The 22,252-nt window shown below is 38.3% G+C and overlaps 1 protein-coding gene across 1 annotated transcript in view; it reads right to left on the bottom strand.

Annotated features, from left to right (window-relative positions):
- Positions 1-20,452, bottom strand: part of MAP9 (microtubule associated protein 9) — a 38,350-nt gene extending 17,898 nt beyond the window's left edge. Inside the window, exons 1-8 of the mRNA XM_058721091.1 lie at positions 20,327-20,452; positions 19,295-19,451; positions 18,457-18,541; positions 17,000-17,320; positions 12,341-12,343; positions 10,404-10,630; positions 2,176-2,269; positions 162-406 (exon numbers count right to left, since the gene is read on the bottom strand). Of these exons, the coding sequence (XP_058577074.1) occupies positions 162-406; positions 2,176-2,269; positions 10,404-10,630; positions 12,341-12,343; positions 17,000-17,320; positions 18,457-18,541; positions 19,295-19,369 (1,050 nt within the window). The 5' untranslated portion in view covers positions 19,370-19,451; positions 20,327-20,452. The remainder of the gene's footprint in view (positions 1-161; positions 407-2,175; positions 2,270-10,403; positions 10,631-12,340; positions 12,344-16,999; positions 17,321-18,456; positions 18,542-19,294; positions 19,452-20,326) is intronic.
- Positions 20,453-22,252: the final 1,800 nt, after the last annotated feature.

Genomic DNA, 22,252 nt, shown 5'->3' with positions numbered 1-22,252 from the left:
AAACAGTATTGAATTAAATAAGAACCACTTGATAATATACCAGTATCAAAAGATGAGTTTTCTACAGATAATTCAAGAGTACATAATACGGCAGGTAAAATATTTAACAGATCTATTTTGAGTTTTGCTGTAGTATAAAAGGTATAATTTTATATAAATACCTTTGAAGACGCAGTTGTATCAGCGGATATTACGATACTCTGAGATTTCAATAGCGGTGGATCAGCTGTCAACTCATTCATGATCAGTTCAGCTTTCTCCTTTTCTTCTTCAAGGTCATCAGTAATCACTTGACTTTCCTTGGATTTCTCATGTGGAGTAGTAACAAAGTCTATCAAAAATGAATTCTCTTCATTTTCATTTGATTTCAAGGAATTGTGGTTTTCAGTAAGTTCTTCATTCTGATCTATTTTGAGACAGAGTCACAAAACTAAAACTCTCTTCTGAACTAATAAGGTAGATAACAGATTCATTTGCTTTCTACTAAATGAGGATTGCCATGCAAAATAAAATGTGAAGAGAGCTATTGTATTCAACTTGAATAAACTTTTCTCCAAAGTGATGTACAAAAGAGAAAGTGGCTACTTAATGTACTAAAGCATTTGACTTACCTAATACTTAGGAAAAAAAAATCATATTAGTAAGTAGAATGGAATAACTACCCTAAACCAAAGGCACACCAAAAGCTCCTGTTGATGATAAACCAAGTAAGTGAGAGGGCAGTATCTATTCTATTTGAAAGCCTGTGTTTCTTAGCTGGAACAAGAAGCTGTGTGGGCAGGAGGTACACATCTCTATGCTACTATAGGTACAAGTGGTATGGGAACAAAATTGCAGAGCTGCAGGAGAACCAAGAATTCATGAAATTTTAGAAGAGTCCACCACACAGAGAATAAAGCCTTCTTCTAGACAGGTTGTTTTTTTTTTTTTTTAATTTTATTTTAATGTTTATTATTTATTTTTGAGAGAGAGAGAGAGACAGAGTGTGAGCAGGGGAGGAGCAGAGAGAGTAGGAGACACAGAATCTGAAGCAGGTTCCAGGTTCTGTCTGAGCTGTCAGCACAGAGCCCGATGCAGGGCTCGAACTCATGAACCGCGAGATCATGACCTGAGCTGAAGTCGGAAGCTTCACTGACTGAGCCACCCAGGTGCCCCCATCTAGACAGTTTTATTTCTGCCAAGATGCAGAAATGTTGTCTATGATACCAACAGGGCACTAAAAGCTGGCCTATTACTCATCTCCATGCTCTAAGGGACAGCCTCAAGCAGTGGCATGACAAGATTCTGTTTCATTATTACAGAACTTCTCCTATTATTCTGCCTGCCCCACTTTGGAATGTTCAACAGAAAGAAGTCTGTGATCACCAATTTTCAGTTCTACTAGGATCCACCTATTGGCCAACTTTGTATTTTTATTGTCAAAGTCTTAATTCTGCTGCTTTCATTATTACAGCCATTTTTTGGAACTGGTTTTGAACTAAGCCGGATTTAAAATAATTTTGTAATTATAGTTATACATTTTCATTTGGAGAGCACTCATGACTCCAAGTATCATTAATGAATTCTTTAGAACTGCTAATTAATGTATTCAGTAAAAAGAACAAGGACTTTGGAGCCAAAGATTCAAATTATGGTTTTATCACTGACTTTTGGGTATGTTTCCCAATATCTTTGCACTTCAGTTTTTCTCATCTGTAAAATGACAAAAATTATACTACATGGCAAGCACTTAATAAATGCACACATCCTGGTCCTAGAAATAGCTATGCCTTTTAGCTCCCATCAAGCTATATGTCACAGGACTAAGGAAAGAAATGCATTAGTAAGTCACAGCTCACACTTACTTACGTGCTTACTGTGGCACTGTTCTAAGGGCTTTACAGGTATTATTAGCTCATTTAATTCTCACAGCCATGAGAGATGAGGTAGCTTGCTCTTAGATCCCCCTTTTCAAGATCAGTATACAGGGCCAGAGAGATTAGGTAACTTTGCTCTCATAACCTTGTCTAGTTCTGCATCTAAAATCACATGGTTAGTAAATAGCACACGGGGGGAGGTTAAAACTAAGGCAAATACAAACATGTATCATTCTGAAAAGTATGTCTTTTGCAAACCAGATTCTTAGCAATATGGAGTTCAAACATAAAATAAGATGTAACAATTTGACATAACTACCTTGTATGGATGCTTTTTCTCCAGATCCTGGTGATAAGGAATCTCCAAGACTTTCTTTAAGAGATGACGATGATAGACTTGTTAACCATGGATCCTGTTCAAAAAAAAAAAAAAAAGAAAAAGAGTATTTACTATGTAAGTTTAGTTCTTAAGATTTGTGGTGGGACAATAGCATTATTAAGACTATTTCATAACTCTGAAATCGGCCTTAGGAGGAGTTTGCAGATGAAACACCAAAAGCATTAAGCCTGTGGAGGCTAATATGCTTTACTTTCAAACATTGATGTCTTGATCATTAACAGGGTCACTAAAGAGTTTTTCTAGTTCTTTCATGGGCATCTCAATATTTGTTTTTAGCAATTTTCAAAACTCTTGCTCTCAAATCAGATCTCATAAATATTTGAGACAAAGATTTGATATCTTTTTCTCTAATTCTTATTTCTAAGAAGGTATGAAGAGAGTAGAACAAAAACCCTTGGTCTCAAATATCCAAATAAAAGCCATTTATAAAACCAAGTAGACAACTACTACCAAATATTTAGATAGAAAAAGTACATAGACTCCACGCACTTGAGTTTTCCTCACAATTCTGAAAATTATATCTGAAGTGAAATAATTAATATTTGTATGTCTGCGCCAAACATCTCTTTACAGAATAATAATCTAGCCTAAAGTTGATGGTATCATAATGTAAGAGTTTGACTTTACCGCATAAGTAACAAATTCTATTTTTCTTTCCCACAATACTTTATGGGAACAAAGAGAATTATTTACCAAAAGCAAGAAGTAGAAACTGAGAAAATGGCAGAAGGGCTGACACACAGCAATCTACTTTGAGAGGCAAAGCTCTGCCAGAGGAGACTGGCAAGTTAGTAGATTTTTGCCTGAGTTCATTCACCCATCCTTGCAGCCCAAGTGGTAGAAGGTTGCAGCCTCACCAGGCTGGCTTAAAGGGTCAGGGCATGGAGTTTGGGGCTATAAAGTCAGCCAGTAAATTTGAGGAAGAGCTGCAGTGGCACGAACCCCAACATTTGTTTATGAAATTCATCCCAAACCCTTGGTTCATCTATGCATGGCACAGGGAAGACATCGGAAGATCCTGTAAAATCAGAGCAATTAGAAACCAAAAGAACTAAGCAGAGATTTCTGTTGATATCCATGGCAAGGGAGACAGACTTGGCAATTTGACGTTTATTTATTTTTGAGACAGAGAGAGACAGAGCATGAACGGGGGAGGGTCAGAGAGAGGGAGACACAGAATCTGAAACAGGCTCCAGGCTCTGAGCTGTCAGCACAGAGCCCGACGCGGGGCTCGAACTCACGGGCCGCGAGATTATGACCTGAGCTGAAGTCGGCTGCTTAACCGACTGAGCCACCCAGGCACCCCCAGACTTGGCAATTTGAGTCCAACCACAATATCTGTACACTAAAACACATGTTCAGAGGAACATAACAGACTCTAGAATCTCTATAACATATTGTTCATAATATACTGTATTCAATCAAAAAGTTTCTAGATAGGTGATGAAATGGAAAATGGTGACTCATATTTATGAAAACAAAAACAAAAATAATAAAAAACAGCCCTTGCGGGGCACCTGGGTATCTCATTCGGTTAAGCGTCCGACTTCAGCTCAGGTCATGATCTCATGGCTCATGAGTTAGAGCCATGCATGGGGTTCAGTGCTGACAGCTCAGAGCCTGGAACCTGCTTCAGATTCTGTGTCTCCCTCTCTCTGCCCCTCCCCTGTTCACACTCTGTTTCTCTCTGTCTTTAAAAAAACAAAAAAACAAAAAAACAAACATTAAAAACAAACAAACAAAACAGTACTTAGGAGCCAAGCTAGAGATGACCCAGATGTTGCAATTAACAAATGAGGACTTTAAATAGGTATTAAAAATATTTTCAAGCACTTAGAGGAAATACATGCATGGAAGTTGACTAGATGGGGATCTTATTAAATATATGAAAAATAAAAAAAATACCAATGGACACTATAGAGTTGGAAACTATAATACTAAAATAAAACATCTGCTGGGTAGACAACAGCAGATCAGGGATGGCAAAAATGGGCAGTGTACTCAACAACAGACCAATACATTGTTCAATCTGAGTAACAAAGGGAAGAAAGACTGAAGAAACATGAACAGAATTTTAGAGACTGAATGAGACATATCAAAGATTTCAATACTAAAAGGAAGAAAAGAAAACTAGGGCAGGAAAAAAAATACATAAAAACTTTCCATTTTCAAAGAAAGTATCAGTTTATAGATCCTGAAAGCTCAGTGAAACCCAAACAGAGTAAATATTAAAAAACAAAACACACATCGGGCACCTCGGTGGCTCAGTTGGTTAAGTGTTTGACTCTTGGTTTCAGCTCAAGTCATGATCTCACAGTTTCGTGGGATTGAGCCCCGCATCAGGCTCTGTGCTGGCAGTGCAGAGCCTGCTTGGAATTCTCTCTCTCCCTTTCTCTCTCTGCCCCTCCCTCACTTGTGCTGTCTCTCTCTCTCTCTCTCTCAAAGTAAATAAATGGATAAAAATTTAAAAAAAAACAACACACATCTAGTTACCTTGCAGTCAAACTATTGTAATAAAAAACTTTAAAAAAAAAATCTTGAAAATATTTTGCCAGAAAAAAGAAAACATACATGGGAAGACAACAAAATGAATTATTGCTGATTTCACACCAGAAATAATACCAGCCAGGAACAATGGAAACTAATAAAGAGCTGGGGGAATGGGGTTGATGAGAAAGAAACTGTCATCAGCCTAGAAGTATATCTACTCAGCTAAGCTGACCCACAGTTCCTGGGTTTGATCCCCACTTTGGGCTCTGTGCTGACAGCTAAACCTGGAGCCTGTTTTGGATTCTGTGGCTCCCTCTTTCTCTGCCCTCCCCTGCTCATGCTCTCTCTCTCTCAAAAATAAATAAACATTAAATTTTTTTTTTAAATGAAGATGAAATAAATATTTTTTAGATAAGTAGGATCGAGAGAACCCATCACTAGCAAAGCTACATTACAAGAAATATAAAAATAAGTTCTTAAAATTGAAGGGAAATAATACCAGAAAGTAATCTGGATCTATAGGAAGGAATAAAGATCCTTAGAAATGGTAGACACATTTAAGAAAACTATAAATATTTATTCTTTTTTTTCTTTTAATTCCTTAAAAGTCAAAGACAAAAAAGTTTTTTTAAAGGAAAATTGTAACACTGTATTGTGGGAATTATATGATATGTAAATGCAGTGTTCATGACAACAATAACAGGATGGATGAAGGAATACATGGAACTACACTATGACAAGATTTCTATATTAAATATGAAATAGTACATTATTGACACTAGGTAAATTGTAAGAATTTATATCTGCATCTTGTAATCCACAGAGCAACTACTAAAAATATAACACAAATAGATACAGTTAAAAAGGCAATAGAGGAATCAAAATTGGAAACTAAAACCTATGTGATTAACTTTCAAGGAAAAAAAAGAAAAAAAAGTCAGGGAAAATGTTACAGAGGAACGACAATGACAGCACTAACTTAAAAAACAAAACAAAACAGATAAATAGAAAACACACAGCAACAAATTGGTCCTAAATTAAAAGTAAACGGACTGAGCACTCCCAAATGGACAATAATTAAAAAGAAGACTGTCAGGTTTGATTAAAAAAAAAAAAAGTCACAGTTTTTTATAACCTAACAGTTATTATAAAAGAATTATTATAAAAATTATATAACAAAGAAAAAGTCACAAATAGTTTGCAGAGAATGATACAAGAAGATAAACCATGCAAACACCAGTAGTAAGAAAGCTGAAATATTAGACAAATCAAACTGCAAGATAAGGAGAATTACCAGAGGAAGAAACATTTCATAATGTAAATAGGGTCAAGACATAATAATGATAAATGTGTATGTGCCTAATAGAGTCATAAAATACTGATAGAACTAAAGGGAAGAACAGACAAATTCACAAACATAACTGGAGATTTTAACACTGTTGGTACTTGGTAAACCAGCCAGACAAAAAAATCAGTGAGGATGGAGAAGATCTCAGTGATACCACCAGCCACCTTGACCAAACAGAAATTATAGAATGGTATATCCAACAGCTGCAAAACTTACATCTTCTGTAAATGCAAATGGAATTTTCACAAGATACACTTAGGCTGATCCATAAAAAAAAATTTTTTTTAAATTTGTAAAATGTGAAATCATGTAAGATATAGTCCCTGGTCATAACAAAACTAAATTACAAATCAATACAAAATTACGTATAGAGAAAATCCAGATATTTGAAACTAAAATCACTCACCACAAATTAACCAATCAGCCAAAAATGAAATCACAAAGGAAATTAGAAAATATATTTAAAAGAAATGATAATGAAAATAAAAGGCATTAAAAATTGGGTGCTGCTAAAGCAGTGCAGAGAGGGAAATTTATAGCATTCAAAGGTTTTAATAGAAAGGATGAAAGGCTTAAAATCAATAATACATTTTCCAACTTACGGGTATGCAAATTAAACCAAAACAAAGTAAAAGAAAAAAAAAAGGAAGAAAAAAAATGAAGAGTGAAAATCAGTGAAATTGGAAACAACAGAGAAAACTGACAAAGCCAAAGTTGGTTCTTAGAAAAGTTAATAAAACTGGATGATGCTTATCAAGATATTACAAGAAAGAAAACATAATCTATATATTAGAAATAAAAGATGGAATGTTATGATAATCTCACTGTCATCAAAAGAATAAAGGAATTATCACAACCTCATGTTTATAGATTCAACATCTCAGATGAAATGGACAAATTTCTTAATAGACCTAAATTACCAAATTGATGAAATAGAAAACCTGAATACCAAAATATCTATCAAAAAATACACTTTAGGGGCGCCTGGGTGGCTCAGTTGGTTAAGCGTCCGACTTCGGCTCAGGTCATGATCTCACGGTCCATGAGTTCGAGCCCCGCATCGGGCTCTGTGCTGATAGCTCAGAGCCTGGAGCCCGTTTCAGAATCTGTGTCTCCCTCTCTCTCTGCCCCTCCCCTGTTCATGCTCTGTCTCTCTCTGTCTCAAAAATAAATAAACATTAAAAAAAAATTTTTAAAAAAATACACTTTACTATCAAATACCTCTCCACAAAGAAAATCCCAGACAATTTCACTAGTGAATTCTCTTAATTAAAGAAAAAAAAATGGTACCAAACTTTTAGAAAATAAAAGAGGAAGAGATACTCCCCAACTCATAGGATACCCAAGCCTGATAATAACATTATAAGGAAAAAAATATAGACAAATAGCCTCTATAAGTACGGATGTGGAAATCTTAACAAAATATTAACAAATCAAATCCCACAATGAAATATTCTACTGTGATCAACTAGATCTTATCCCAGGAATGCTAAGTTTGACATATATACATACATATGTATCATCTCTACCTTTCTCTCTCTCTCTCTCTCTCTCTCTCTCTCTCTCTCTCTCTCACACACACACACACACACACACACACACACACACGAAAGGTAGGAGTTGAGGATGGTAAGAAAGTAAATGTCACCTTTCAAAATCTAGCTGAGACATTTGCAGGAAGGTAAGGTTGGGGGGGAAGAGGTGTGGTATCAGGCGAGAGTGTATACACAATTAAAGAGACTTGAGCATAGTAGAATGCGGATAGACACAGACCCCTCCAGTCTTTGACTTCCAGTGAAGAGCCAAAGGTTATAGACATAGAAGAGAGAAGAGCTGAACAAAAAATAGATGAGAAATCCCTGAGGAGGTGGGCTTAAAGAAGATTCAGAGCATAGTCCACAAGATCTTTATAATGAGAAATAGGGAACATTCGGATTATTAAAAATAGAAGTATCCAACGTACCCAGAAATAACATAAGAGTTTTATGTTATGGGCTATGTTATAATCAGCAAGGTGAATGTAGTCTTCTCAAGATCACCCAGCAATGTGGAAATACTTTATGACCCAATGCTAAGAGACAAAGAAAAAGTAGGATACAAATTATGTTATGACAAGTATGCTAAAACAGCCTAGAGGGGAATAAGAATGATGAACGTAGTTGTTATTAAATGGTGCGATTATGGGTTGATATTTCATTTGATTACATCTTGTCATAATATGATGTTAGTTTAAAAACTTTAGGAATACCTTCTTCTTTTTTTTTTTTTTTTAATCAAGGGATGCAGAAATGCTAGCAGGGAGCATCTAAAGTTAGGTGTCAGTACCACTTTGAAGAGTGTTCCGTCAAAATTTCATCCAGAACCTCAGAATGTGATCTTACTTGAAAACAAGGTGTTTGCAAAAGGAATTAGTGAAGATGAGAACATAGCGGATTAGGTGGGCCCTAAATCCAATGACTGGTGTCCTTTTAAGAGAAAAGAGAGGGAAACACTGAGACACAGGGAAGAAGAGAAGGCCACATGATGATGACGGCAGGGATGGAAGTGAGGCAGCTCTAAGCCACGGAGCGCCAAAGACTGCTGGCAACCGACAGACGCTGGAAGAAACAAGGAAGGATTCTTCCCTGGAGCCTCCAGAGGGAACATGGCCCTGCCCATAACTTGATTTTGGACTTCTGACCTCCAGAACGGAGACAGTAAATTTCTGTTGTTTTAAGTCATCCAGTTCATGGCAATTTGTTACAGTAGCTACGGTAAACTGACACAAAACCCACGTGGGCAATTAGTTTTACTAAACATAAAAAAATAACAGTTCGATTACACCCTCTTTTCTTCTCCTGATTTCAGAACAAATTAGGAAATAGCACCTTGAGCTCAGATAGATTTATATCAAATTGTCGGCTTTACTGGTAAAGCTAAGCTACAAAGCCAGATTTGAGTCAGTAGCTTATTGTGCTTACACTTCCCCTCCGAATTGGAAGGATCCATCTGTTTAGTCCTAACATGAAGGAGGTCCTCCAGCTCCCTTTGTGCCGCCTCGAAGGGACCGGATCCTTACACACACACCACCACAGAGGAGTGAGGAGAAAAAGAAAGAAGCTCAACCAGGTACCATTTAGTTCTTTTCCCTGATCTGCTAGGGCAGATTATGGAGAGCAAACATTCTTCCCATACTTACTCCTTCTGAACTGTTATGTGTAAGTTCACTAACCATAGTGAAAGGTGAAGAGAGGGGCCCAAGTGTTCTCCTCTAATAATAATACCTAGTGTACTCTCTGATGAAATCCTGAAGGATCACATTTACTGTATGCCCCCCAGATATGGGACATTGCCATGATCATTCAATACACACTTGCTGAGGGGTGCCTGGGTGGCTCAGTCAGTTAAGTGCCTGACTCTTGATCTCGGCTCAGGTAGTATTCTCACAGTTCGTGAGATCAAGCTTTGCATTGGGGGCATTGTCAGTGCACAGCCTGCTTCTGATTCTCTCTCTCTCTCCCTCTCTGCCTCTCCACCACATTCTCTCTCTCTCAAAATAAACAAATAAACATTTAAAAAATACACACACACACACACACACACACACACACACATATTTGTTGAGTGAATAAAACCAAATGAATAAAATGACACTGGCTATACTCTTCTTAGCCATAAGTTATATAATTCAAAGATATGTGACTAAAACTATAAATTAAAAAAAAATTAATGTTTATTTATTTTTGCTAGAGAAAGACAAAGTGCAAGCAGGGGAGAAACAGAGACAGAGGGAGACAGAATCTGAAGCAGGCTCCAGGCTCTGAGCTGTCAGCATAAGCCCGACATGGGGCTCGAGCCCACAAACCATGAGAGCATGACCTGAGTTGAAGTCGGACACTTAACCGACTAAGCCACCCCAGGCACCCCTAAAACTATAAATTCTGAACAATTAAAGACAGACATTATTGCATAGACTCAAAAGGGCAACTTCTTTTTTTCACATTTACTTTCCCTGAAATTGGATGGTGCATCTTATAATTACTGGTGGATTACAGATTCATTGTCAGAGTTTTCTTCTTTCTTAGCAGTACATAAAATAATGTTATATACATCTTTGTTATATCTTACAGTTGGAGCTTTAGATTCAATGGGATACTGTATATTAAAAACATCTTTAAATTATTTCCTTGTCAAAATAAATCAAAATAAGTAATTTCTCTATCAATGCTGAAAAGAACATGTAACACACACACACAAATTCTCTTCTTCATAATCAGATGCAAAGACCTGAGTTCAAGAACAAATTCAGCAGTTGCACAGTAGCACTAACCTCAGGATCTAGGTTTTCCGAGAATGCTTTTTTCTCAGCTTCTAGTTGTCCGTCATTTAGCGCTGGGAGGGGGGAGGGTGCAGAATGTGGCTCTAATTCTTCACGGAGAGCAGTTGTTTTACCTTCTCCTGGCCCATCTTTCTCCTCCTTGTGGCTGTGTGTTTTCAACATGCTCCGTGGCCGAGGCGAAGGCCTGAAGTGGTTGTCTGCTTCAAGGCTGCTGTTTTCTGCCAAAAAATAAAGTGTTTTAAGGTGAGCATACCAAAAACATGACCATGACTTCAATTACACTCTAAGGTGCCGCCATACTTCCCTCCTGTGTCCATGCACCTTGGCTCTCTTCCCTGGACAGTCCAGAAGCCCTCAACCCTTCTCTACACAGAGCTCCAGGAAGCACAAATGAGCCATAGTTCAAAGTCAATTTTTTTTTTTTTTTCAAAGTAGCTGCCATCCTGGAAGTAACTAGTTTAGTTTTGTGAGAAGTTGACTCTTCAAGTTTATGAACTCTCGTAGTCAAAAAAATAACAACTAAAAAACAAAACACCAACGGTGCCCCAGTTTCTGCCTCTATAACATGAGGGGGTTCATCCATAAACCTTGATTGAATGTCTGCTGTCAGGCCTTGAACACATTACTCACATTGCTGGACTTCATAATCAAGACAGTGACAAGGGCCCTGTCCAAGGATTTACATGTTTGGAGGGGAGATGAGTCTAAACAAAAGAAATTGTAAGAGCCAGGTAAGTTGTGTTACAAGCATGAAGATGATGTGGGTACCGGGGAAGGAGTGTTACTCTCATTGGAGAGAGGAACGAAGAACTACATTTGTGAACTGTGTTCTTTTGAGTCCATAAAACTTCTCCACGGTTATTAAAGTGTCTGAGTTACTATTTCCTTCATTTCCAAGTTTAAAACGACACTGTAATGCTGATATACTTCCAGCCCTCAAAGGTAAGAAAGCGTTTTATGTCAACTTCTTGCTTAAATGTTACCTGTTCTACATATTTGTTTCTCCATTGTTCTACCAGTGCTTTCTTCGGACAAACTTCAAAACTGAAGTAATCAACACCTTCCTCCTCGTTAGCTATAAATGGGCTTATGAATGCTGCTAGAAGATTCCGTCACCATACCAAGCTGGCACGACTATAAATGTTTTATTGCCAATTTTAGCTATGTTCTCAACTCGGGCCAAATGTTCAAGCCATCCTGGATTCTTCCTCATGTTCCCCTTATGTCCAAAGCATCAGGACCCCCTGTTGAGTCTTCTTGCTAAATCTCTCTTTTACCCCACTTTCCACATCCCCGCCATCAGCAACTCATTTGCTCTCTCCTAGATTACTGCCTCAGAGATATTTACAAAATGCAAATCAGATCACATCACTCTTCCCCACAAAATTCCCCAATGGCTCCCCAGCATCCAATCCTACCGAATAAAAGCTTAATTGCCTCTGAACGGTATAAAAGGTCTCATGGTCTTCTGCCTGGCTACCAGCGCTGCCTTGTCTCCTGGTACACCCACTTTATAGTCTGTGTTCCTGAAATACTCGGCTCACTGCTCTCTTGGGGCTGCGCCACAGACCCTCCTGCTACCATACCTTTACCCAAGCTGATCCCTCTGCCTAGAATGTCCGCCTGCTGCTTGCTGCTTCTCCTGACAAATGCTTGCATGCCATTCGAGCCTCAATGTAAGCGGAATATTGAATAATGCCTGAAAGAAGGGGCTGAGTCAGTTTTTTTTTACTGTGATAAGAACACTTAACAAGGGATCTTACCCTCTTAGCAAATTTTAAGTGCCTAATACAGTATTGTCAACTAAAGGATCCGTGTCGTACAGCAGCCCTCTAGAACGTTTCATCTTGCCTGAGGGAAACTTTACACCTGTTGAACAGCAAATGCCCTTTTCCTCTCCCCAAAGGCCGTGGCCACCACCATTCTACCTGCTCTCTGGATGAGTTTGTCTATTTAAAATATTTCATGTTTGAACCTTGGCTCTGACACTCATTGACACCATACTCTCACATAATCATATAACCTCCACATACCTCAGTTTTCCCGTCGGTAACATGAGTTAAGAATTCTTAAGGCACCTGTGGGACCTGAGTAAGAAAATACATATAAAGTGTATGGTACTCAATGAACATTGATAACTCTGGTAAACTATTCCCTTCCTTTCTCTTTCTTTGTTTTTTGGTTTTGGTTTTGGTGTGTCCATCACTCCTGTTTTCTTTGGGGTAGTCTCTCCTCTTCTCCATCCTTGTGATTCTAGTGGATTAACAAATACCTCCTCTGTACCTCAGTAAGGAGGGGGGGTCTGCAATGCACCCCACCCTCCCAGCATATCACAGAAACTTCATCTCCCCCGTCCACAGCAGGCGGTCAGGAGGCGAGTACTTTTCCATTTAGAGTTGGAGAATATACCTTTAAGATCACATGAATCTGTGAGGATACGATTTGGAGACTGCTAGTGGCATTCTTTCCTGCCAAGTGAAGGGATGGCTGAGACAAAGAGACCAAATGATTAAAAAACAAACAAACAGACAAAAAACAACTGGACCAAGGGATGGAGTAACTGGGCCAGTGACAGGGGTGGGAGGAGAGAGTGAGAAGGTCTCGGAGTCAGGGAGGGAAGACAGAAGTGGAGAGAATCCAGATGACATAAAAGGACTCTCTCTAAACTTAATCACACCTAAAGAGAGGTCTTCTGACATCCATGCTCAATTAAGTGATAAATTCCTCTTTCCACTGAAGTCTGAGCTGAGTCATTTGCAACCAAGACTTCTGACTATGGGTACTATTATTTGTCAGTTATTACTATTATTGCCATTTCCAGGAAGACTTCCCTGATGCCCTCAAGTAAACTTAGGTGCCTACTTTCCTTAGATACCTTTTATATACTTTTTCCATTCAATTGTAAAGTCTTTGCTATGGCTTAAATGTTTGTGTCTCCACCCTCCCCTCAAATTGTTAGGTTGAAATCCTAACCACAGAGTTGATGGCATTAGGAGGTGGGGTCTTTGGGAGGTGATCAGACCATGAGAGTGGAACTTTCATGAATGGGATTAGTGCCCTTATAAAAGAGGCTCCAGAGAGCTCCCTCACCCTTTCTACCACACAGAAGAAGTCTGAGACCCAGAAGAGGGCTCTGTCTCATCTGACCATGCTGGTACTGTGATCTCAGACTGCTAGCTTCCAGAGCTGTGAGAAATAGGTTTCTGTCGTTTAAAACCCATCCAGTCTATGGTGCTTTGATACAGTGGCCCAAACGGACTATGACAGTCTTGGAGGATTGGTATTAGGTCTTTATAATGTCGTATTCTCAGTTATCATCACAGCACTTGTAACATTATGGAAATAAAACTATATTCACAATAAATATGTGTGGAGAAATAAATTGATCTGCTTATGAGCAAATGCTAAATAATAAAATAAATAATAAAAGCACTTAGAAAAGTGCTGAATTTCCACCAGATTGTTCTAAACACTTCAAATATATAAACCCATTTAATTGTCTCAAACCTCTAGCGCAGGTTCAACTATTCTGCCCAATTCACAGACAAATAAATGAGGAACAAAGAGGTTGTACACCCATGATCATAAACTCTAGCTTGTGGGATTAAAGCAAGAGCACCCTGACTCTGAAGATCATGCCTTTAGTCATTTTAATGTTAAAATAAAAACAACATACCCTGTAAAAATTACTTTCTACAATCACTGTCCATGTGACATTTGCTTGAAGAAATGAGAGTCTACTTTTTCCAAAAGCCAAGCAAGAGCAAAGGAAACTTTCAGATTCTAATATTTTTATAAAGCATTAATTGCTACTCAGCAATGTCTCACCACATTAAAAATATTAAGCTCTAGGAGTGCTTGGGTGGCTCAGTCGGTTAAGTGTCCAACTTCAGCTCAGGTCATGATCTCGTGGTCCATGAGTTCAAGCCCCGAATCGGGCTCTGTGCTGACAGCTCAGAGCCTGGAGCCTCCTCTGGATTCTGTGTCTCCTGCTCTCTCTCTGTCCCTCCCCCACTCACACTCTGTCTCTCTCTGTTTCTCAAAAATGAAATGTTAAAAATTTTTTTTTAAATATCAAGTTCAAAATTTGTAAGAAAAAGAGTCTAAAAATTTAGAGAGGGATAAAGCTTAACCCGTGAACCACATTCTTTCTTTCAGGAATGAATCACTCATTTATTCATTAATACGTTAAAATACTTACTGAATTGTATATGCCAGGCACTGACCACTAGCCTCAATTTTTTTCTTCAATCTGAAGAGGCTAGGAATAATGACTTTAATATACTTTATACCACAATTCCACTTCTAGAAGTATTGTCAATTCAGAAAGAAAAAAATACTTCTATACATTTTCAAAGTGCTTTCTTTTATAATTAAATGTAAATGATTACCTGTTTTTGGTAACTAGTTTTACATTACATATAGCGAATTGCAAATGGCTAATGACTTTAAAAATAAGGTATTGCACATTTGTGTATAGTGTTTAGAATCCTGGTGCCATCTTGTGGTTTAAGAAAAGTATTTCTTTATTCATTTTAGCTTGTCACAGGTTTTTTAAAAAAAGGTATTAAATAGATGGATTATTGATGATTATCTACCAAAAAGTTCTAATTATATGCTTCTATCTACATCAGACCAAATTTTAGCTTCTGTGTGTTTATACTTTCTTATTTACCTAATGAAAAGCTTTGCAGAGTCAAGACAAATAGGATAAATATAATCCATAAAAATAGACTTCCAAATTCACTAGGACTAGGAAACACTGTCTACTCAATCCTTCTTAAAGATCTCTCATGCATATTTCTTTCTGAACGGCTCTAACAAGTTCTCTCATAAAGAAATTACTTTAAAATTTCCATATTTCTGTGTTTTTCCAATGATACAAATGAACAAACTGTAGAATGTGTTTTGGGAAATGGTGAACTACAGGATATTTGCCAAGTTCCCTTATGTTCCCTTTCTCTTCATTTTTGATGCTATTCAGTACACTGGGAAGGTACATTTCAGCACTTTAATTCTGTTTCATTAGGCCTTGTGCTTATATTTTTGTAGACTTATATAGTTTCTCAGACACACTTCCATAGAGTCTCAAAATGATTCTGTAGAACAAGAAGAACAGGTTTCATCCTCCTCCTCATAAAGACAATAAGGCTTACCCTATTTGCCAAGGTCACCTGTAATTAACATACAGTGGCTTTTTTTCCTGCTCTGTTCATATCTTCTTATTTGAAGGTTAATGGGATATGTCTGAAATAAAGTTCTGTCTAATGTTACCAGTGATACCTAACAGGTGAAGTAGGAAGTATTTACCAGTACAGTATTTAATGATATAAAGGAAATAGACTTTTATGAAGGTAAGTATCAACGAATATTTTTTCTATAAAACAGGAAAAAAGGGCTAAATAACAGACACCAAAGCCTTAATCTTCTATGCCCATATTTTTGTGTGGTGGCTCAGGGGGCCTCCGAGAGTCTGGTTCTTTTTTTTAAATTTTTTTTTTTTAACGTTTTATTTTTGAGACAGAGAGAGACAGAGCATGAACGGGCGAGGGGCAGGGAGAGAGGGAGACACAGAATCGGAAGCAGGCTCCAGGCTCTGAGCCATCAGCCCAGAGCCCGACGCGGGGCTGGAACTCACGGAGCGTGAGATAGTGACCTGAGCTGAAGTCCGACGCTTAACCGACTGAGCCACCCAGGCGCCCCAGAGAGTCTGCTTCTTGCTTCACATCATCTTCACTTCACTGTGCCTAGAGCTCAGTAGAATTGTGGAGAAACTACTATATTCCCAATCGCACCAGGAACTTCCCTTCAGGAAACTGAGTTTCAGTGGATTTTCCCAGGGAACAGAGAAACTAAATAGAGATTCTCTTTTCTGAAGGAAAGTTGGAGGCTTAAATAACAACACCAACAACAAAACCCTCTCCCTTCAAATACTCAAATGTCAGAAAATCTTCTGGCAAATGATGGCATGGAAATGATTGTTCGAAGGATTAGTTCTAATGCTGCTGTAACACTAATTTCTGGAGTGTAAAATGGATTAGAAAGGACTGCATTGCAGTCTACCCCTGAAAACAAACCTGAAGCCCAAAGGCCTCGCAAGGCTAGAGAAGCTTTGGGAGCCACAGTTGTGAATGACAAGGTACTCTGTCTGACCTTCTAAAAGGCACCAGCATAGATGCAAGACTGACATACAACTGGATGCCAGAACTATATGTTTTATAAATCCATTACTTTGATTTATAAGTCTAAAATTACAGGAGAGCCTGGGTGGCTCAGCCAGTTATGCAACTGACTTCGGCTCAGGTCATGATCCCACCGTTCAGTGAGTTCCAGGCCTGCGTTGGGCTCCGCGCTGACAGCTCAGAGCCTGGAGCCTGTTTTGGATTCTGTGTCTCCCTCTCTCTCTGTCCCTCCCCCGCTCATACTCTGTCTCTCTGTCTCTCAAGACTGAATGAAAGTTAAAAAAAATCGAAATTACAAAGGTAAGTCTATTTCTTAAATATTTACTAGCTACCATATAAAGATATTTTGTGATTATCTGAAAATAAGTTTATAAGAACTGCGATTACACCAACCTAACAAATTACCTGAAGATGTGCTTTTGACTGGGAGAATCCTGGGTTTAGGTTTCATTTTAATTTTGTCCTTTTCAATTTCCTGGTCTTCACTTTGAGATTCAGGTAAGGGAGCTCCAACCACGTCTCCACAACCACCAGGTGCCATGTCCTCATCATTTTTGGCAGAGAAAGCTGGCTCATCTTTTGTCATGTCAATGTTTGATTTCTTGGTTTTCAAAAAAGATAGTTTTGGGGAATTCTTTTCTTCATCATCTGATAAATGGAAATCATTCATTTTTTTCTTATCTGAATTTTCATCTACTGAGGTATCAGAAAAATCACCTAAGGAAACTGAAAAATGGGAGAGAAAAACTGTTTTCCACAGTCTTTTTTAAAGTTGTGAAGTTTACATTAATCAAAAAGACAACCTTAAAAACTAATCTTTAAGGCTGTAAAATGAACTTACAGCTAGAATGGATGCAAGTCTGCTTTACCAACAGGTCTGCAGTTCTAAGACACAGCTAACTTAGGGAGTTTTTGTCGGTATTGATGAGATAAAAATTTCAATTTCATTAATTTATTCAAAACATACTTACTGAGTATGAAGAGTGTGCCAAGCCCTACACTTGCTCTGAGAATCATCCAAAGGTCCCGCAAAATAACAATGACATGGGATATTTAAGCTGGGTTTTGGACTGTAAAGCTTTTATCTGTAAATGACTTCATTATATAAAATCAAGAACATCGATAAGTGAAAGAATTTTACTGGTTATTTGCTAATTATATTTTTTTCCATAAAAATTTCAGAACTACAATTTCATGCATACCAGAGTATTAGCTTTTACTATGAGAAGGTTGATAAAGAATGCTAACTTAACTATATAGCAATGATTTAACTATTATTCTGATTATTTTTAAAGACAATATCAAGAGCTATTCACTGAATATTAAAGTATAATACACTGACTTGTGAGGTTGGAATTATGTGTCTTTACACTTGAAACCTAAAATGCTAATATTTTTACATAATCAAAGAACCAAATTAAAATACCAGTGCTGATATGCTAGGCTTTTAAAATGGAGCCCCTATTATAGCCAAAAAATCTGACTTATAAAAAGCATTACAAAAGTGATTCTGATGTGCACCAAAGTTTAGTTCCACAGGCCCTAGTTTTCAACTCGCTGGAGGGTCTCATAGGGTCAACACTCGTGTCCAACATGGTTTACAACTGACAGACATCCTTTCACTGCAAACCTATCAATTAATTTACATTTTCAGTATACACGCTCAGAAATAAACAAAGACAATCATACAACTTCTTAAAAGTTATGAATGGCTTTTTACTCATTAAAAAGTTGGAAATTTAAAACCAGTGTATTTATAGGTATTTTTTTAACGTAAGTGATTGTTTTTGTAGGGATGGGCTAAATGCAACTAAAGAAGCAAAAAAAGGACAAGTGGTTTACTTTTCCATATTCACACATACCAATCTCATCACTGTCAAAGTCATCAGAGTATTCAGAACTTCTTTGCCTGGCTGAGCGGGCTGTAATTGCTTTTATTAGCTCATCCTGAAACGAGACAATTAAGATTAATTTCCACCCAAACAGAGAAGTCTCATATTTAGAATTAGTTCTTTAAACAAATAATGCTTGATTAACTGCTTTCAAACCCAGGTTTCATTCATATAACACATAATCCTTATGCCATGCACCCAAACCCTCAGACACCATTGTAACACCATCGACAAGATCCCTCTCCTCATGGAGCTTACAGTTAAATCGGAGGAAACAGGCAATATCAAATAAATGAATTACAGGCTGTAATCAGGGTGGGAGAATAATAAACAAGGCAGGACTCAATTTATACAGGATTTATTACACACTGGCATTTTGGAAGAAACTGGTCCTTTTTGTGATCTTTTGTTTTAGCATATTGTGGTAATACATGTAATCCATACGGCAAACTTAGAAGCTGAGTTCAAAATTGCAGTGACTAGACAGAGAAAACTGAAATGGTATTATGTCACAACAGAAAAAAAAAAAAAAAAACTTACATGCAAATTTAAAGTTGCTATATAACTTAACTTTTAAAAGCGGATTTAAAATTTCAAAAGCTAGTATACTAGTCTGAAAGCCACACAGAAGAGTTGGTAACACTGGAGCCCACATATCTCCAAAGGAAATGCAAAATCTCCAAAGGAAGGTAGGATTTCCTCCTGCATTTTACAGGGTCATTCCTAGAATCATTTTGAGTCCATCGTTACAAATACAGAGTTAACCTTGTCAAGTCACTCAAAATAAAAATGTTTTGAAATACTTTACCTGGAAAGTAGTCCTTTTCGTGACTTTTGGACTCTTTGTATAAGCCAAAGTTGTGCTAAAAACTTCATCAGACATAGTGTTTCTTTCTTTTTTTTCTTTTTTAAATCTTTATAAAATGGCTAATAGGCAAGGGAAATAATTCAAATTCTGACGGTGCCTGAAATATACAAAAAGAAATCAGACTTTTTTGCACATTTGAGAATTTCTATTACTACCCGTTAGTGCAAAGAGAAAAAAAGAGCCAACAAAAAACAATTGAGAAAAGCATCTCATATGAACATTAAGCTAATAATCACTTAAATATGTAGAGTTCTTCTAAAGAAATATAAAATTCTCACCAGTTTGTTATCAAAGAAAAGTCAAATTGAAGTTATCCTAAAATTGTTTTGCAATTATTTTAAGGATGATCAAATAAATGACTGCAACAGGTTAATATGATAAAATGTTGCCAGTTAAAATACAATATCTTATTCACCTCTCTTCCATCCCCAAAGTATAACATTGTCCAAGAAAGAGCCATACCTTATTTAGAAAACTACCAAGGAGACTGGCAGCATAAAAGATACACCCAAGAGCGCTACCAAAAAAGCAAAACAAAACAAAAACAAAAACAAAAACAAAAACAAAAAAACCTTGCGTACAGTTCTAGTGAAAGACAAAGATCATAATGCTAAACTGCAATAGCGATATTTTTTTCCAGTCGCTCTTCCTTCCCATAAAAGTGCTAATAGGGCGAGCTAAAAACAAAACGAAGCCTCCGTGATAGGCAGCATTAAAATCACTGCACAAGTGGGCCCGTGAACCTTTCTCGTGCTAGGAGTGGAGGTTCGGGCCTCCGTCACCCCGCCATCCACTGCAGCGCGCGGCCGGGAACCGCTCTTGCCAGGCCAGGTGGCACCCGGGTCCCCGCCGGCTCCGCACTGCACCGCGCCGACAGACAGCCCAGGTCCCAGCACTCGACCGGCCCGTGCACACCGAACGCTGTCCCAGTCCCCTTCCTCCGAGACCCCGGGACCCGTGTTCTGTACCCACCCAGCCGATCCTGCGGTGAGCTCCCCGCTACCCTAGGGACTGAGCGCCTGGCCTTGGGCAAGAGCCTCTCGCCAGGGCCTGGGCCTGCCGGCTCTTGGAGACTGTCACTGATCTGAGGAAAGAGGAGGGACTAAAAGCGGAGATGGGAGGAGGTTGCTAGGAAACAGCGTCTCTGGGAGGAAGTGACTTCCTCACCGCCAGGTCTCTCGGGTACCCGACACCGCTCTTCCGCCAGACGCGTCGCTGGGGCAACCGCCCAGACGGAGGAAATGACGTCACCCCTTTGGGTCCTGGGGAAAGGGTGCATTAAAGCCTACTGTGCTACTGCAGTTGCCTAGGAGACAGGACCCCCCAGGCTCCCACCCGGGACCAAGCCATGTGCTTGCTAGAGGACTGAGAGCCCTTATCTCCACCTGTTTAAGTCAAAGCAGAATCACCGTTTTGTCAGAGTTAGGATTTGAAGTTTTGCGAATCGGAGTAGTGTACTGACAGATGGGACAGAATAGCTACAGAGAGACATTTGCAGACTGAGACCAACTGCTCCCATTGAATCCTGGCACTCCTTCTCTATACCCTTGAGATGTCATGCAAATTTTGCCGCCCCCCCACCCCGTTTCCTCTTCTGAAAAAAAAAAAAAAAAACCACTTTAGAGGGTTGCTGTGAGTACTGAATGAAATAATGTAGGTGGAACACCTGCAAGAGGCCTGAGATGGCCTTCAGTCAATATTAGATACACTTTTTACGTAACAGTCACAAAGTCCCTTGTCCACACAGCTGAAAACCCATTCCAAGTGTTTCTTTCATGGAAAGTCCCCCCCCCCCCCTTCTTTGTATACGAAGTGGATGGATAATCTGGTTAAAATCAAGCCAGGCAATGAACAAAATAGTCTCATAGACTAGGGGACCACATTCTGCTGAAGTAACCAATATAGACATCACTTAGTACAGCAAATCCTTAAACAAACGAAAGACAGAAGCAATTCTTTAAAGACTTCGAAATAACATGATTTCTACTATTTTTTATTTTTTTTTAAATTTTTAGTGTTTATTTATTTTTGAGAGAGACAGAATGTGAGTGGGGGTAGGGACAGAGAGTGAGGGAGACCCAGAATCTGAAGCAGCAGCAAAGAGCCTGACTTGGGGCTCCAACTCTTCCATTGAGATCATGACCTGAGCCAAAGTCAGCCACTTAAGTGACTGAGCGACCTAGGCGCCCCTCTACTATTTTTAACTTAAAAAAGACTTAGTCCTTGCTAAATTGTCCAAATGAATTCCCTGACTAGAAATTAAACTTGTTCCTGGTATTTCCCCCATATCTCTAAGGTTTATTAATTTTTAACTTATTCAACAATTATTTACAAATAAATCACATTGAGATTTTTTTTATTTGTTTATTTATTTATTTATTTATTTATTTATTTATTTATTTATTTTAGATAGAGTGGGGGAGAAGAGCAGAGGGAGAAAGAGAGAGAAAATCCCAAGCAGGCTCTACACTCAGTACAGACCATGACAGGGGTGGGCAGGGGTTGATCCCATGACCTTGGGACCATGACCTGAGCCGAAATCAAGAGTCAGGTGCTGAACCCACAGAACCACCCAGGTGCCCCCAGATATGTATTTAATAAATTAATGTATTGAAAGCTAAATGTACATCACAAGAACTAGGAAATTTAGTTTAAAGACTATACTTTTAACAATATTTACAAGGCAACTTTAAAAATATTGTGCTCTGTTCATAGTCTACTTGTGTGGAAAACTCAGTTTGATCAATATTTCTTTAAGTTTGATGTTTTCAAACATTTTTGTGTCTTTGCATAAGAGAAATATTATCCATTCTTACCAGTTACTGTTAACTTTCTATTTCATATAAGTTATGGATAAACAAATATGATTCCATCATGGTACCCGTGCCCACAGTAAGA

The sequence above is a fragment of the Neofelis nebulosa genome, chromosome 3, assembly GCF_028018385.1.
Source record: "Neofelis nebulosa isolate mNeoNeb1 chromosome 3, mNeoNeb1.pri, whole genome shotgun sequence".
In the NCBI taxonomy this organism is placed as follows: domain Eukaryota; kingdom Metazoa; phylum Chordata; class Mammalia; order Carnivora; family Felidae; genus Neofelis; species Neofelis nebulosa.
This window is presented reverse-complemented; position numbering and strand designations above follow the sequence as displayed.